We start from the raw sequence: 16,202 nt of genomic DNA on the forward strand, positions 1-16,202 counted from the left end.
GCATATTGTTTTCTTTATCCTTGTCTTTGTAGGTAAGAACAAGGACAAAGGAAAGGACAGGGAGAACGCATGATATGAGATACTCTTGCTTTCTACCCTGGTGATATGAGATACTTTTGCTTTGGAGTCATTGGCTTGCAGAGGTACCCCAAGGAATAAGGAACATTGAATGACTCGAGAGGCTTCGTTAGGAAAGCATTTTTTTGGAGATGAAGAAAGGCTCTGTATGTCTGCCTTGCCATGGAAGGCGAAGGTAGACAATTATAGGAAGTTCTTTGATACCTGTAGAGGTACTATTCTTTCACTCGTGTCGGCAACTAATGCGTGATTGATCTATATGGCTTCACGTGCTTTCTTCTTTATCAGAAATCTTCGACAAATTGTCCGTAATTTCCGCCAAGCTGAGTGTGCATGTGACAGATGCTGACGCCGCTAAAAAAGACTGGCGCCTCTTCGATAACTGGGATCGGCGCCTCGACAAATTACCCGTGATTTCCGCAAAGCTGAGTTTGCGTGTGATGGATGCTGACGCCGCTAAAAAAGACTGGCGCCTCTTCGATAACTGGGATCGGCGCCTCGACAAATTACCCGTGATTTTTGCAAAGCTAAGCTTGCGTGTGACGGGTGCCGACGTGTCTGGAAAAGCAAGATGCTTCTCCGATTTCTGAGCTTGCCTCTTCGATTTTTGAATTGGCCTCTTCGAATTCTGAGCTTGCCTCTTCGATTTTTTGAATTTGCCTCTTCGAATTCTGAGCTTGCCTCTTCGATCTCTGAAATCTCGTTGAGTGCTGATTTTTATAGAGGCGCGCAGTTCGTTTCAAAGCACACTTGAATTTTCGCTCGCAGAAACTCCCTTCTTGCACTTCTAAGATCTTGATCTGTCTGACCTCTTCTTTCTTCAACACCTTTGAAAATGTCTGGACCCTCCGACCGTCGTTTTGATTTGAACCTTGATGAAGAGGTAGTCCCGTCTTCTTCAGATAACATATGGCGCCCATCCTTCATATCCCTTACTGGTCCTCTTACCGTTGGGGATTCGGTGATGAAGAATGATATGACCGCTGCGGTGGTGGCCCGGAACCTTGTCACTCCCAAAGATAACAGACTACTTTCCAGGCGGTCTGATGAGTTGGCTGTTAAGGAGTCTTTGGCTCTTAGTGTGCAGTGTGCGGGTTCTGTGTCCAACATGACCCAACGCCTATTTGCTCGAACCCGTCAAGTTGAATCGTTGGCGGCTGAAGTGATGAGTCTCAAACAGGAGATTAGAGGGCTTAAGCATGAGAATAAACAGTTGCACAAGCTCGCACACAACTATGCCACAAACATGAAGAGGAAAATTGACCAGATGCAGGAATCTGATGGTCAGATTTTACTTGATCATCAGAGGTTTGTGGGTTTGTTCCAGCAGCATTTACCTTCGTCTTCTGGGGCTGTACCGACTGCTGAGGCTTCAAACAACCAACCTCCGACGCCTTCTCTTCCTGGAGCTCTGCTGAGTTGTGAGGCGCAACCCGATCGTCCTTGAATATCCCCTGTTGTAAATTTGATTTGATATATATATTTTTTTTAATTTATATATAATGCAAATTTATGTAAAATTTCCAGAAAAATAAATAAAATGGACCTTTTATTTCTCTCTATGCGTTTTTTTATTTTTTATTATTATTATTATTATTTATTATATTTATTATTTTTACAATTTTTTTTTCTTTCTGCACATGGTGCCCATGCACCATCAGAAACTTTTGATCTGCCATGGGGCTGTACCCCATCTTTGATCCTTCATTCCTCTTTTTTCACGTGGTGCCAGATGCACCACCACCTTTTTTTTTTTTTTTTTCTTTTCTATAAATTAGGATGGTGGGATAGGGAATTTGCAGGGATGAAGCCGAGCAAGGAGGACGGAGAAGATGGTGCTTCGAGCTTCACGACCGGCTAGTCGTTTGACGGCGGTCGTTGAAGTCGTTGGCAGCTGCGAGGCCAGAGACGGAGGAGGACAGGGCAGCTGTGATGGACAGAGACGCCATGGCAGGACCTCGATGAGTTTTAAGATACTGGTGCAGGTACTGGCGAGGTGATTTTGACGAGAAAAGCATGAAGAGGGCGTTGAGCACCATGGGCCTGCAATCCTTAAGGTTGATCTCGTAGTCCTTGAGCTCTTGTTCAGGCATGACGGGATCCGCTGCGGTCTTTTTATCGGCAATAAAGTTCTTTGCCTCATAAAACAGCTCAGAACGCGATAGAAGAGTTACGAACAAAGCACAATGTGCAACTGTAGGTGTCTTGATGCAGTTGAAGTAAAACTTCCCTTCCTCGACCATGCGTGCTGCAACGCAAGCATGAAGGACAGCAGCATAGGTGATTTCATCGATCTGTGTACTCGTTTCCTTCTCCATTTGGCAGAATAAATCTACTCCGATCTTTCCTTGTCCGTGTAAGCTGTACCCAGTTATCATCACTGTCCACGAAACAAGATCTCTGTACTTCAACCTGGCAAAAACTTTTGCAGCTGATTTGATAAATCCCGACTTGACATACATGTCCACAAGAGCATTCAGAACGGTGAGATTCATTCGAATACCATGTCGCAGCAAGAATCCACGAGTCTCTTTGCCATGTTTACCTGCAGACATTCTTGCGCATGCTGGGAGAACACTAGAGACCGAGAGCGGATCAGGTTTCACCCCGTCTCCAACCATCTGCCTAAACAGCTTAAGACCCTCATTGAAGCATCCCCTCTTCACATTGGCACGAATCATTTCTGTGCAAGAAATGACATCTTTCTCCGGCATTTGGTTGAAAACTGCCCAAGCTTCGTCGACACAGCCACAGTCCATGTACATTTTCAAGAGGGTATTGCTCACCAACACATCATACCCCAATCCACGTTCCTTGGCAACCCTGTGGACTTTTGTTCCATCAATCAACGATCTCAACATGCCACAGGCACCAGCCGCCGTCGCCACAGCCACAGAATCTATCTGTGCTCCGGACTCCACCATTCTCTCAAACACATGAACCGCCTTGCCGGGTTTACCTTCCGCAATGTACAGCCTGGCCAGCATTGTCCATGAAACATAGTCCTTAACCAGGGATTTGTCAAACAGCCATTTCGCGGAGTCCGCGCTGTCGAGGCGACCGTACAACTCAATGAGAGCAGCAACCACGTACCGGTCACCAGAGCAGCCGAGCTTGTGAGCGTGGGCATGGAGTTGCTTGCCGAGCTCGGAGTCGAGAATCACGCTGCTGGCGCTGACGTTGCTGATGCTGTCGATACCGAATCAAATGTTGCTGAGCAGGAGAAGCACACAACCTTCGAACCCAAGACCCTCCACCTGAGCGGAGCATGGAAGCCAGTTGTGGTGTAGTGACGGTGGTGTTCGCAGATCGGGGGAGCGGAATATGAAATACGTAAGTTGCATGAACCGACGTTCTCTGGAAGCAAGTACCTGGGTATACTTCTTCCATCCAATGCATTCCTTGCCATAGATGCGGTGACAGCATCACTGAACTGAATCAATGCCTGGAAGCCTGCTGTTTTTTCCAAAAGTAGCAATCTTGTGCACAAAGCCGAAAGCAGAGAACACCAAGTGAATAACATCAATGCTCACATCGCCAGCTTCAACACCCTCAATGGTTACCAACAAGACATTTCCGGGCACATCTCCCGGACTTTTGTTATTGACAATTTCGTGTCTATTTGAATACTGAATGTACACGGTTTTACCACGGACCTGCGCAGGCTCCGAGGATGAAGCATAATACGAAACCATATTGATGGCCTGGTTTAGGTCCGAGAATTCGACGAAGGCCTGATTGCGATTGGCGCCGACATTACACTTAGTGTTGACGATCTTGCCGAAAGGTTTGCAGAGCTCGATCAACTCCTCCTCGGCGCACTCCCACGGGAGGTTATGGAGGTGGAGCACCTTCGACGGCGTCTGCGTGTACCGGAACTGCGGCGTCCCCGATGTCGACATAGGGCAGGGATTGGGTCGGCCAAGTTGGGAATTGGGAGTTAGGGTTTGGGGAAGAGAGAGATTAGAGAGGGATTGGGGTGTTTGGCCGTCGAGAAAGTGTAATGGAGGGGCTTTGGGCCTGAGCCTGGATTTGGGCTTTGAGAGCTGGGCCTAGGCCTAGGCCTGGAGGGAGAGGAATCTGCATTACAGCATGCTTAACACATTTATGTGTTTAAGAAGTGATGGGCTTTGGCGAGACTGGGCCTTTTGCTGACATTTTGCTTTCTTTTCTTTTTTTTTCTTTTTTTTTTTTCGAAGAAACTGTAATTTAATTTTGTACAAAGAAAATTGCAAATTTTCTTAACAAAATAAATTTGTAATGAAATTGACCTTCTTTAATAAAACATTTATTCTTTTGATTTTGATGTGACTGAACTCGAAAAATTGAATATTCGAGCTGCCTACGTACTCCTCCAAAGAAGAGATCAAGTCGTAACGTAGTTCAAATACATACATATATATTTTTTTGGTATTTTCTTTTTTTTGTGCCGTTTGCAGTTTTAACTCATGCAGGCAAGGAGTGTTGGTGTCGTTCGCAGTTTCAACTCGTGCAGACAAGGAGCATTTGGTGCCGTGTTGCAGTTTCAGCTCGTGCAGGCAATGAGCGTTTGGTGCCGTGTTGCAGTTTCAGCTCGTGCAGGCAAGGAGCGTTGGTGTTGCCTTTTATGCTCGTGCAGACTAGGAGCTTAGTGCCGTTTGCAGTTTCAACTCGTGCAGACAAGGAGCATTTGGTGTCGTTTGCAGTTTCAACTCGTGCAGACAAGGAGCATTGGTGTCGTTTGCAGTTTCAACTCGTGCAGACAAGGAGCATTGGTGTCGTTTGCAGTTTTCAACTCGTGCAGACAAGGAGCATTTGGTGCCGTTTGCAGTTTCAACTCGTGCAGGCAATGAGCATTTGGTGCCGTTTGCAGTTTCAACTCGTGCAGGCAAGGAGCATTTGGTGCAGGCGAGGAGCCTCGTGTCCTACAGTTTAGGCTCGTGCGGACAAAGAGCTTTGTGAATTTGTCAAACGATCCGGGATAGTTGTTCCTCGCAATTTTCATAGCAAGGAGTCTTGACCGAGTGATTGAAGAAGTCTTCAGGAAAGAAATCACGCATCGTGATGGGGATGGACGATCTATGTGTCGAAATTTCATCATTTTCAACACGTTCACGTTGCTTTGAAGGTTGACAAGAGCTGCTTTGCCCCCTTTCCGATTGGCGGACTTGTGGAGGAGACGTATGCTTCTTGTGCAATTTCTTAGGAGTGACTTGAGTCCATCCTTCAACTTTGCTTGTCTTGGAGGATGCCCCCAGCGGTTGAGGTGAAAACTTTGAGTCGGAAGAGCCAGAAGTGAAGGTGGTATAGTTTGACTTCACCACATCGTCAAGATCTAGCTCGATGATTCCTTTCTGAGCCAGCTTCATGATGAGATCTTTCAGCACGAAACATTTTTCTGTCGGATGACTGATGAAGCGGTGGAATTTACAGTATCTTGGACTGTCGGTACGATTTATCTCTTCCGGCCGTCTGCACTCAGGCAAACTGATCACCTTCTTGTCTAACAGGTCATCCAGCATGGCAACCACATCAGAGTCGGGGAATAGATAAGTCTTCTCCTCAAGCTCCTTCAAAGTGTGTCTACGCATCTCTTGATCATGAAAAGCTTCGTTTTGAATCGCCTTGCCTCGTGTAGGGATTTTGACGGGAGCTGTGTTGACTGTCATTGCTTCTTTGGTGGATTTCCACGTAGCCTTCTCCACCTTTGGCCCAAGAACTTTGTCGTTCTTGTAGTCGGCGATCGGTTCCTTCTTCCCATGATGGGCGATGCTCAACTCCATGTCATGGGCGCGAGTGGCCAATTCCTCGAAAGTCTGTGGTTTAATGCCTTGAAGGATGTATTGCAAACCCCATTGCATGCCTTGGATGCACATCTCGATTGAAGAGGTTTCCGAGAGCCTGTCTTTACAGTCGAGGCTTAGAGTGCGCCATCTGTTGATGTAGTCAATGACTGGCTCGTCCTTCCACTGCTTTGTGCTCGTTAGCTCTAGCATGCTCACAGTGCGGCGGGTGCTGTAGAAGCGGTTGAGGAATTCCCGCTCTAATTGCTCCCAGCTGTTGATGGACTCAGGCTCTAGGTCCGTGTACCACTCAAAGGCATTTCCTTTCAGCGAGCGCACAAACTGCTTGGCGAGGTAGTCCCATTCGGTTCCTGCGTTGTTGCAGGTTTCAACGAAGTGGGCAACGTGCTGTTTCGGGTTTCCCTTTCCATCAAATTGCATGAACTTTGGTGGTTGATAACCCCTCGGCATCCTTAAGGCGTCGATCTTCTTTGAATACGGCTTTGAGTACAACCCGGAGGTATATGAGCTCCCTTCGTACTGTGCCTTGATGGTGTTGGTGATCATCTCTTGCAGCTGCTGGATAGAAAGAGATCCCATGAGTGCCGTTGCTTGGTCTGGTTTCGGCTTCCCATCGATTTTCTTCACCGGGGGTTCTTCGTCTCCGCCAGCTCCTCCCTTTAGTGGATCATTCTCTGGGTCGGGTTTCTCGCTGTCCTGCGCCTCCAGTCGGTTGACTAATGCCGCGATTTGCAAGTCTTTTTCTTCCACAGTTCGAGTTAGTCTTGCGATTGCTTCATTCATTTGAGCAAGCTGTTCCTCGACTGAAGTTGCTCCAGCGGTCATGACTTGCATGGCTGAACTGCCGATTGAATCGTCATCGGAGAGCATGGATTCGGAGTATTCCCTTGGTCTTTCCCCCCTTGGTGCCCTTAGTGAGGCTAAGGTGATCATAGGCTCGTGCCTGGGGTACTCTCGTTCCCCTGGCAGAGTTGATGCAGAGGTGAAAGAGGTGGCAGAAGTAGCTTTTGCTTTGCTTCGAGTCGTGATACCCAACGTGACACCACTTGCGACGAGGGCGCCTTTGTTCTTTGCGCCGGTTATGGGAACAGCTTGAGCCTTCCTTGAAGCCATTAATTTTGGAAGTGTGCTCGAATTTCTTGAACGGAGAAAGAGATGAGAGGTAGAGATGGTCCCACTGGGCGTGCCAATTTGTGAACACGGAAAATTCCTGAAACGAAAGAGACAAGAACGACGTGCACAAACAAATATTAAGTATTTGATGATTTTGGGTTACAATCTCTCTCTATTTGATCCTCTGATTCGATCTCCGTGAGGTGTTGATTGGTGGGTGTTTCGTTGATCCAAGGGCCGTCGAGGCTTGATCTTGGATGAACAGTTGGAAGTTTCTTCAAAGGGCCGTGGGCTTGATCTTTGAGGTGGATTTGAACGGATCTTCAAAGGGGCTTTTGGGCTTGATCTTTGAAGAACAGTGATGAACGGATCTCCAAGGGCTTTTGGGCTTGATCTTGAAGAACAGTGATGAACGGATCTTCAAGGGCTTTTAGGCTTGATCTTGAAGAACGGTTGGATGTGTGGATTTGTCGACGTTGTTGATCCAAAGGGCCGTTGGGGCTTGATCTTGGATGAACGGATGATGAACGATGATGCTTTCTTCAAGGGCCGTCGGGGCTTGATCTTGAATTGGTGGATGATTGTTGATCCAAAGGGCCGTTGGGGCTTGATCTTGGAAGAACGATGAACGAAGAACGAAGAACGCTTTCTTCAAGGGGCCGTCGGGGCTTGATCTTGAAAGTGGATGATTGTTGATCCAAGGGCCGTCGAGGCTTGATCTTGGAAGAACGAAGAACACTTTCTTGATTCTTCGGGAACCTGGATGCTTGAGAGCTTCGGAGTTTCAGAGCTTTAGAGCTTCAAGGTGTAATATGAATTGGTCTCTTTAAATGAATGAAATAGGCTTGTATTTATAGAAATTTCCAAGGCCTAATTTTGAATATAATATTCCAGATGAAATAAGTCGTTTCTGCCAGGTGTTGACACGTGTCCTATTTGATGACTTTTCCAACTCATTTCAATTTTCGTTGAGTCACACGCTACGTGTAAAATTTATGTAATACATGAGCGTTGACACTTTGATTTACCGGTCAACATTTATTTACGAAATTTCGATGTCTACAACGCATTCTATGAAACTAATTTTAACGATCCAACCGTCAAACTTATTTTTATATGCTTCGAAATCGCATACGCCAAAAATAGCAACAAAAAAAAACATTCAAAGATCAAGTAACAGGACAAAACTTGTCGACAGTTATAAAACAAAAAATCACTATTTAACGGTTATTTTAATTCCGATTTTGATTATTTTTTATAGCTACACTCCTTGACCCTATATGAATACAATGAATGAATTCGATCTTCAATTTAAAATATTTACACTAATGGATACCACAAAATCATATGTTATACTTAATGAAATTATAAATAAACTCTTAAGTGTTAGTGCATCTATCATTTTGATGGGTTACACATTATACGAAACTAATTTCAACAATCCAACCATCAAACTTGTTTGAATATGCTTCGAGATCAGATACTTGACAATGAAAATATCCTAACAACGTGGAAGAGACTCATTTTCATGAATCATTGTCGTTGCCTACTAAGTTAATTAATTATGCCAATACCGACAACGACCTAACAGATGATGACTTGGAATAAATATATTAATTATTTTATATATTTTATATATTTTAAGTATTAATGAGACTATGTTTCAATTTGTATGTGATGATATTTTAAAATAAAATTATATTTATGTTTTTTATTACGTATTTTATTCAAGTTAAATTTTATTTATTAAAATCTTAAAATGTTATATGAGATAACACAAAAAAAAAAAAAAAAAAAAAAAAAAAAAAGCTGGTTATCTTTTTTCTTTGGGTTAAATATTAGGCGGGAAATGGAGGCTGGAAATTTCCCAAACATTAGGAGGGAAATGGATGGAACTCTTGAAATATTAGGCAAGAAATTTCCCGCTTGTTTTGCACAGGAAATTTAGGTTAAACTTAGTGTCAGTTTGAACTGACGTTATAATCTTTTAATTTGACGCAAGTTTTATTAAACCAACGCAATGTGAACTTCAAAAAGTGTGTCAGAAGTTAGTGTCGGTTAAAACCGACACCAACATTAATTTAATTACGCTATATTTTCAATAAAGGGTGTAAGAAAGTTGACTGGTTCATTTAACTCGACGTGAATATCAGTAAAGTGTGTCAAGTTGGCGTCGGTTAAAATCGTTGTCATGTACATTTAATTCGACACCAGTGGCTTTTAATTCAACGTCAGTCAATCCATGTCAGTTTAAACCGACGCCAACTAAGTACCCATATTTAAACCCCTCTCTTTCCCATTTCATCCGTGCTTTCATTTCTCCCCCAATTTCAGTCTTTCTTCTTCTCCTTCCCCATTTCATCTGTGCGTCCCTTTCTTCATCCTTTTCAGTTTTTCCTCTTCTCCTTCCCGATTTGCTATGGATCACCATTTTGAAGATCAACATTCTGAGGAACTCCAATTCGAAGAGGAAGAGCTCGAAGGTGGTTCATTTTTAAATTATTATGATTATTAATTTTAGTTTCTATTTTGTATTTTAGCTAGTTTTATGCTTAAATTGAAAATTTATTTTTGTTTCTTGGTTTTTAATTGTTTTTTCTATATTTATAACTCAATGGAGACACGGACCCTCATTTCTGAATTGGAAAGAACAAGCTTGTTCATTTGATTCGTCTGAAAAATGCATTAGTGATAATTCTAGTGCATTTTCGAAACATGTAGCGGCAGAGGTTAGAGATTACATAAATATTCCGATGGTGACATACTGGAATAAAGAAAAAACAAAGGTAAACGTTTCATGATTTATTTTATTATACCTTGAAATTTGTCTAATAAATTCTTTTATTTTTCAAGAGATTGCCGAAATAAAATAAGTATAATCAGCAGTTGAAAAATATGAACCACACAACCGGTTCAAAATCTTTTGCAAGAGTTCCGGAAGAATTTGTATGGGTTTGTACATTTTTAGGAATTGTAGTTAATTTTAAATTTAATATATAGTTGGTAGAAATTTTATTTTTTTAATATGAAGTTTGCTTAAAATTGTTTGTTTTTTCATTGACATATGGTGGGATTTATTTTTATATATTTTTTTAAAATTATTATTAATTAAAAACGGAAAAAAGATTTTTTATTATTATTAATTTATTTGGTGTCGCTTATGGGTGACAGCATAATAATTATTTTATGTATCTATATGTTATGCAATGTCGGTTAAAACCGATAGTAGTTTGAGTATTTTATTTGTTTAACTATTACTTGATGTCGGCTAGGACCGACAATAGGTTTGATATTTTAATTATTTAATTGTTGCTTGATGTCGTTTTGGACCGCCATCATATCAGAATTCAACATCGTTTCTAACCGACGTAAGTGTAGATGTCACTTTTAAGCTGTTGTTGTTTTTTATTTTATATTACTTTGCTTCTTGGTGGCAGATTAAGGAGACTAACCGATGTCAATACCATTTTTGTGATGGTAGCAACGGAGTCGGTTCTCCTATGCGACATTGCACGATTTGATGTCGGATTTTCACCAAAAATTCCGACAGTAATTGGGGTTTCTTGTCAGTTTTTCCACTGCCAGTGATAGCCTTTTTTGTAGTACTATGTAGTTGAAGCAAAACGCGTGCTGATGGGGTTTCTTCTAATTTTCCCATCCTCTTTTTTTTTTTTTTTTTTGGTAAACTGAATTTATAACCAGGTCAAAGCCAAAAAAGGTACAGGGAAGTCCACAACAAGGATCAACCAACAAATATAACACAAAGAAACTACTTCAGGTGATAGAGGAAGCAAAGACCCGACACAAACCACAACATTGTGTCACCCTAAATCACTTGAACCAAATCAAGACTTAAGGTGGACACGGTAAACTATCCTTGTTCAAGATATGAACTATCGAAGATGGAGGTCTCTCAACCCAAAAATAATCACTCATCTCTGAGTTCTTGGAAGAAGCTAATCGATCAGCAACCATGTTGGCCGATTTAGGCACCCAGGACCAATGACACATCTAGAAAAAAGTTGTTCGCACACATAATTTTCCTTAAGCCTGGAACCATGTCCCATCTGCCATTGAATATGGAATTACTTAAGCTTAAAATTACTTCCTTTGAATCTGATTCCATAACAATTTTATCTAACTCCAAGTTCTTGGCAAGCATACACCCATCCAAGATCGCCTTTTGCTCCGCCATTTGAACACTTAACGCCGAGATACATGATTTCCTTGCAGCAACAAACTTACCATTTGAATCTCTAATTACCATTGCAATATTTCCTTTCTTCATTGTAGCATTCCAGCTAACATCCACATTAACTTTAAACAATGACCGATCAGGTGGAGACCAAGCAAAGATGGGTTAAGAATTACCATGGAGATTTCCATGGTTGTTTGAGCTTGTCCGCCTCCCACTTGTAGCCCTTTGAGTTCTCCTAGTAGCCTCCATAAAAGTAGCATATGCAGTTGTAGTCTTGTGAATAACCCACAAATGAGACACATTCTTTTGATTGAAAATAGCATTGCATCTCTCTTTCCAAATATTCCAACAAGTGAACGCCACTTGTGACCAAATCTAAGTTTTATCTTGCCTGCTGCCCTTATTATTCATAATTAGAGAATGTAACCAATTACTAAAAGTATCAATTTCATTTTTATTCACCTTCTAGTTAAGTTGGCCTCTGAACCAAACAGGTTCAACCCATGGGCATAGAAAAAACATATGCTCCACAGACTCATCTTGCTCATTACAAATGGGGCATATTGGTGAGGCAGCAACAAGTCTTAAAGAGATCTAACCTTGTGGCAAGAGCTCTATGAAGGACTCTCCACATAAAAGTTCGAATTTTAGGAAGGGTTTCCAACTTCCAAGTACTTTTCCAGACTTGGTTATTGATTGATGCCATTGAGGAGGAATTCCAATTTCGATTAGAAAACTCCTTACCATGTAACCATTGATAACCCGATTTCACCGTATAAGCACCCTTTTTCTCCAAAGGCCAAATAAATCTATCATTACAAGAAGGGTCCCCAATTTGTATATCTTTTATTTCATCAAGCTCCCTCTAAGATAGGCAAGAACTAATAGGTTGAAGATCTCATTCCTAAGAGGAAGGCTAGATTATAGAGGCAACATTTTGGTTCAGGTTTATATTAGAATCCACACAAGGGTTAAGATGCCCATTTGGTAATGAAAGAATCCACTAATCCACCCATAACCTTATAGTTTCACCATTCATCACCTACCATTAAGCACCACCCAATAAAATCTCTTTCTCTTCCAGTAAGTTTGCCCGAGCACACGAAGCCCTGCTTCCTTTTTTTAGCTTCCAGAAATGATGAATTTGGAAAGTATCTTGCCTTTACAACTCTAACCTATAAGGACCCCATTAAACTCTTGCAAATTCCTGAAACCCAAACCTCCCTCTTGTTTTGGCAAGCCTAAGACATCCCAACTCACCCAGTGGATCTTTTTATCATCAACATTTTGTCCCCACCAAAACCCAACCACAAGAGAGTCAAATTCCTTGCAAATACTTACAAGAAATTTAAAAATATTCATTAGGTAAACTGGTACAGCTTGGGCAACATCTTTAATAAGTACATCATTTCCCGCATGTGACAACAATTTCTGTTTCCAACCCTGGATTTTCCTTAATAAATGATCCTTGATATACCCCAAAGCTTGGCGTTTAGACCTACCCCAAATTGTTGACAGACCAAGATAAGTACCAGGGTTATCAACAATTCGCATCCCCAAAATAGCACCCAACTCTTCCCTTACATTTCTTAGGGTACTAGCACTAAAGTACACACTTGATTTATTGACACTAACTTGCTAGCCCGAAGCAACACAGTAAGCATTTAAAATATGAACAATGTTCTTGCAATTTTGTTGATTGGCTTGGAGAAAAATCAAGGTATCATCCGCAAAGAACATATGCGATATACTTGGACTATTTGAGCTAATTTTAATTCCTTCAATATAATTCAAATCCACAGCTTTTTGAATGAGCAAAGAAATAACATCACTTACAAACAAGAAAAGGTAGGGTAAAAGAGGATCCCCTTGCCGAAGCCCACGTGAAGGAAAAAATTTCCTGCCAGGTCTACCATTGATTACGATATAGAAGTTAACATTGACCACATACTTCATAATTAAATCAATCCATCTTCGATCAAACCCCATCTTAACCATAACCTCCTCCAAGAAATCTCACTCCACACGATCATAAGCTTTATTCATGTCCAACTTTACACCCAATTCAAACTTTCTTTTAGTTCTTCATAGTTTCATGAAATGGAAAATCTCATGGGCAATCAAAATATTATCTTGAATCTGCCGGCCAACAACAAAAGCATTCTGCATTGGAGAAATTAACGTTGGTAAAAGTGATTTAAGTCGATTGGCAAGAATTTTATAGAGTACCTTATAAGAAAAGTTGCACAGGCTAATGGGTCTAAATTGAGCAACGGACTCTGGATTCGAAACCTTTAGGATCAAGACAAGCTGTGTAGAGTTCAATTTTTTGGGACTAACCTCCCCATTCATAAAATCGTTGACTATTCCTTTAATCTCCTACGAAATAACATCCCAGTAGCAATGGTAGAATATGCCTTGAAATCTGTCTGGCCCAAGTGCTTTCATACCCCCCATTTGAAATACTGCATCCTCAATCTCACTATCAATAATCGAACAAGTGATAGTGAGATTCATCTCCGTTGTCACCTTCTAATCCACACAATCAATGAGTGAACCTCAATCTCTTGGCCTATCCGAGACAAACAAAGACTTATAGTGCTCCTCAAATGTTTTCCTTATTTGATTTGCATTCTCGACCCACTGCCCATTACCATCCTTAATCTTCATAATCTTTTTTTGTCTTTTTCTCTGCACAGTGGACTGGTGAAAGAAAGAAGTGTTAGCATCACCACATTGCAGCCTTTCTTCTTGCTCCCTTAATCTATCAAGCTGTAAAGAGACAGCCTGAATTTGTTCAACATTTTCCTTCCAATTCGTTTGCAGCACACCCAACTGACCCGTTAATTCTTCAATTTGCAGCCTCCTCCGTCTAAACTTTCTTTTGCTCTATTCCTTCAATTTACCACGACATAAGTTAGGTTTCTTTTGCCATTTCAACAGCCAGTCTCCTTCACACTCCTAATCCTAACACTTTTTTACAATATCTCTACAATCTTCTTCCTTCGTCCAAAAAGCCTCAAATCTAAACCGACATTTACCTCTAGCGGTGTCAGGTTCACAATTGACAATAAGTGGGCAGCGATCCAATCCCATTACTAACTCGTGCATAACTGCGGTATTTGGCCACCATTCCTGCCACTTCCCATTAATCAAACATCTATCAATTCTTTCTTCCACAATCTGTGTTGAATTATAAGTCTATAGCTGATTAGAAATAAGTTGTGATGTTAATATGTGTATGCACTTATGTTAAATACTAAGTGAGAAGATATATAGATGAAAAGGCCATGAGTGTCATGTGTGATGATCTTAGCTATTAGCTAAAAGTGTGGCTGAGATCTGTTTTCAATGTTTTGATCCAGCTCAGTTTTGTAAAAGCAATATATCTCTTCTTGCACGTTGTGTGCAAGAGTGTGAGGCATTCAATGAAAACAATGTCCTTCTTCTGAGTTGCTGCAGAAGAAAGAAACAACCACCTTCTTCTCTCTCTGTTAATTCTTTTCCCCATTAGAATTCACTCTATCAAACACTAACATGGCCTCAGAGCCGGTTCCGATCAATTGAGTCTGGGCGTGAAGCTGTGAAGTCACTGAGCTAAGTCGAATCTCGGTGAAGGTTGCCGGAGTTCTATTTGAGAAGAAAATCAACAGTCGGACCAAGATGTCTGGATCTGGAAGCTCGGAGGTGAGAACTCCAATTTTCTCTGGTGAGAACTACGAGTTCTGGAGGATTAAGATGGCAACAATCTTCAAATCGCTTGGGTTATGGAACCTGGTGGAGAAAGGGATTACAACCCCTGAATCGAAGAAGAAGAAGGAAGCTGAAGGGTCATCGGACGATGCAGTCGATGAAGAAATGACTGTGATGTCTATGAAGGATGCAAAGGCCCTAGGAATCATTCAAAATGCAGTATCTGATCAGATCTTCCCTCGGATTGCTAACGCTGATTTAGCTAAGATGGCATGGGATCTCTTGTATGGAGAATACCATGGTGGTGATCAGGTTAGGTCTGTAAAACTTCAGAATCTTAGACGTGAGTTTAAATATGCTAGAATGCGTGATGATGAATCTTTGACTGGGTATCTTACTCGTTTAAATGATCTGATTAATCAAACGAAGACGTTTGGTGAAGCTCTATCAAATGAGAGATTAGTTCAGAAGGTGTTAATTAGTCTCACTAAGATGTATGATCCTATTTGTTTAGTGATAGAAAATACCAAATGTTTAGAGTCTGTTGAACTGCAAGAAGTACTAGCTATATTGAAGAGTCAAGAGCAGAGGTTTGATTTACATTCCTCTGATGCAACTGAGAGAGCATTTTCTTCACTTACTGTTAATTCAAAAGGGCAGAATCGAAGTTATGCTCAGTCTAGTACTTTTAAGCCACAGAGAAATTGGAATCAAAAGGGTAAAAAGTGGGACTCAAAACCCAAGTTTCAGCAAAAGTCATTTTCTAATTCTGCACAGAATAGTACTCATTCTCTAACCATGGGTCAAGAGGGTACAAAACCTCAGTGCAAAGTGTGCTCCAAATTTCATTATGGTGAATGTAGGCATAAAGGGAAATCCAAGTGCTATAACTGTGATAAATTTGGTCATTGGGCCAAAGAATGTACTGCTGGAAAAGCTATTCAGAAAGCAAACTGTACAAATCAAATGGAGGTGACTGGAAATTTATTTTATGCAAATAGTGTTATTGCTGAAACAAAAGTTAATGGGGAATGGTATATAGATAGTGGCTGCAGTAATCATATGACAGGGAATGTTGATCTTCTTGTTGATATGAAGACAAATGTTGCAGGGAAAGTTCAAATGCCAACATGAGTGTTAGTTAATGTGGCAGGAATGGGATCACTGGAAATTGAAACTAACAGAGGGAAGAAATACATCAGAGAAGTCATGTACTTACCTGGTTTGAAAGAGAATCTATTAAGTGTAGGACAAATGGATGAGCACGGATATTATCTTGTGTTTGGTGGACATATGTGTACTGTTTTTTATGGTCCTTCTCTGGAATGTCAAATTAT

At 41.4% G+C, this 16,202-nt stretch overlaps 1 protein-coding gene and 1 pseudogene across 1 annotated transcript; one reads left to right on the forward strand and one right to left on the reverse strand.

The window, feature by feature from the left end:
- Positions 1-1,925: 1,925 nt before the first annotated feature.
- Positions 1,926-4,089, reverse strand: LOC139193018 (pentatricopeptide repeat-containing protein DOT4, chloroplastic-like; annotated as a pseudogene).
- A 10,746-nt stretch (positions 4,090-14,835) lies between these two features.
- LOC139193019 (uncharacterized) lies at positions 14,836-15,999 on the forward strand. The gene has a single exon (XM_070815978.1). The coding sequence runs from the start codon at positions 14,836-14,838 to the stop codon at positions 15,997-15,999; it is 1,164 nt and encodes a 387-aa protein (XP_070672079.1).
- The last annotated feature ends 203 nt before the right edge of the window (positions 16,000-16,202 follow it).

This window comes from Malus domestica, chromosome 16 (assembly GCF_042453785.1).
Source record: "Malus domestica chromosome 16, GDT2T_hap1".
In the NCBI taxonomy this organism is placed as follows: Eukaryota; Viridiplantae; Streptophyta; class Magnoliopsida; order Rosales; family Rosaceae; genus Malus; species Malus domestica.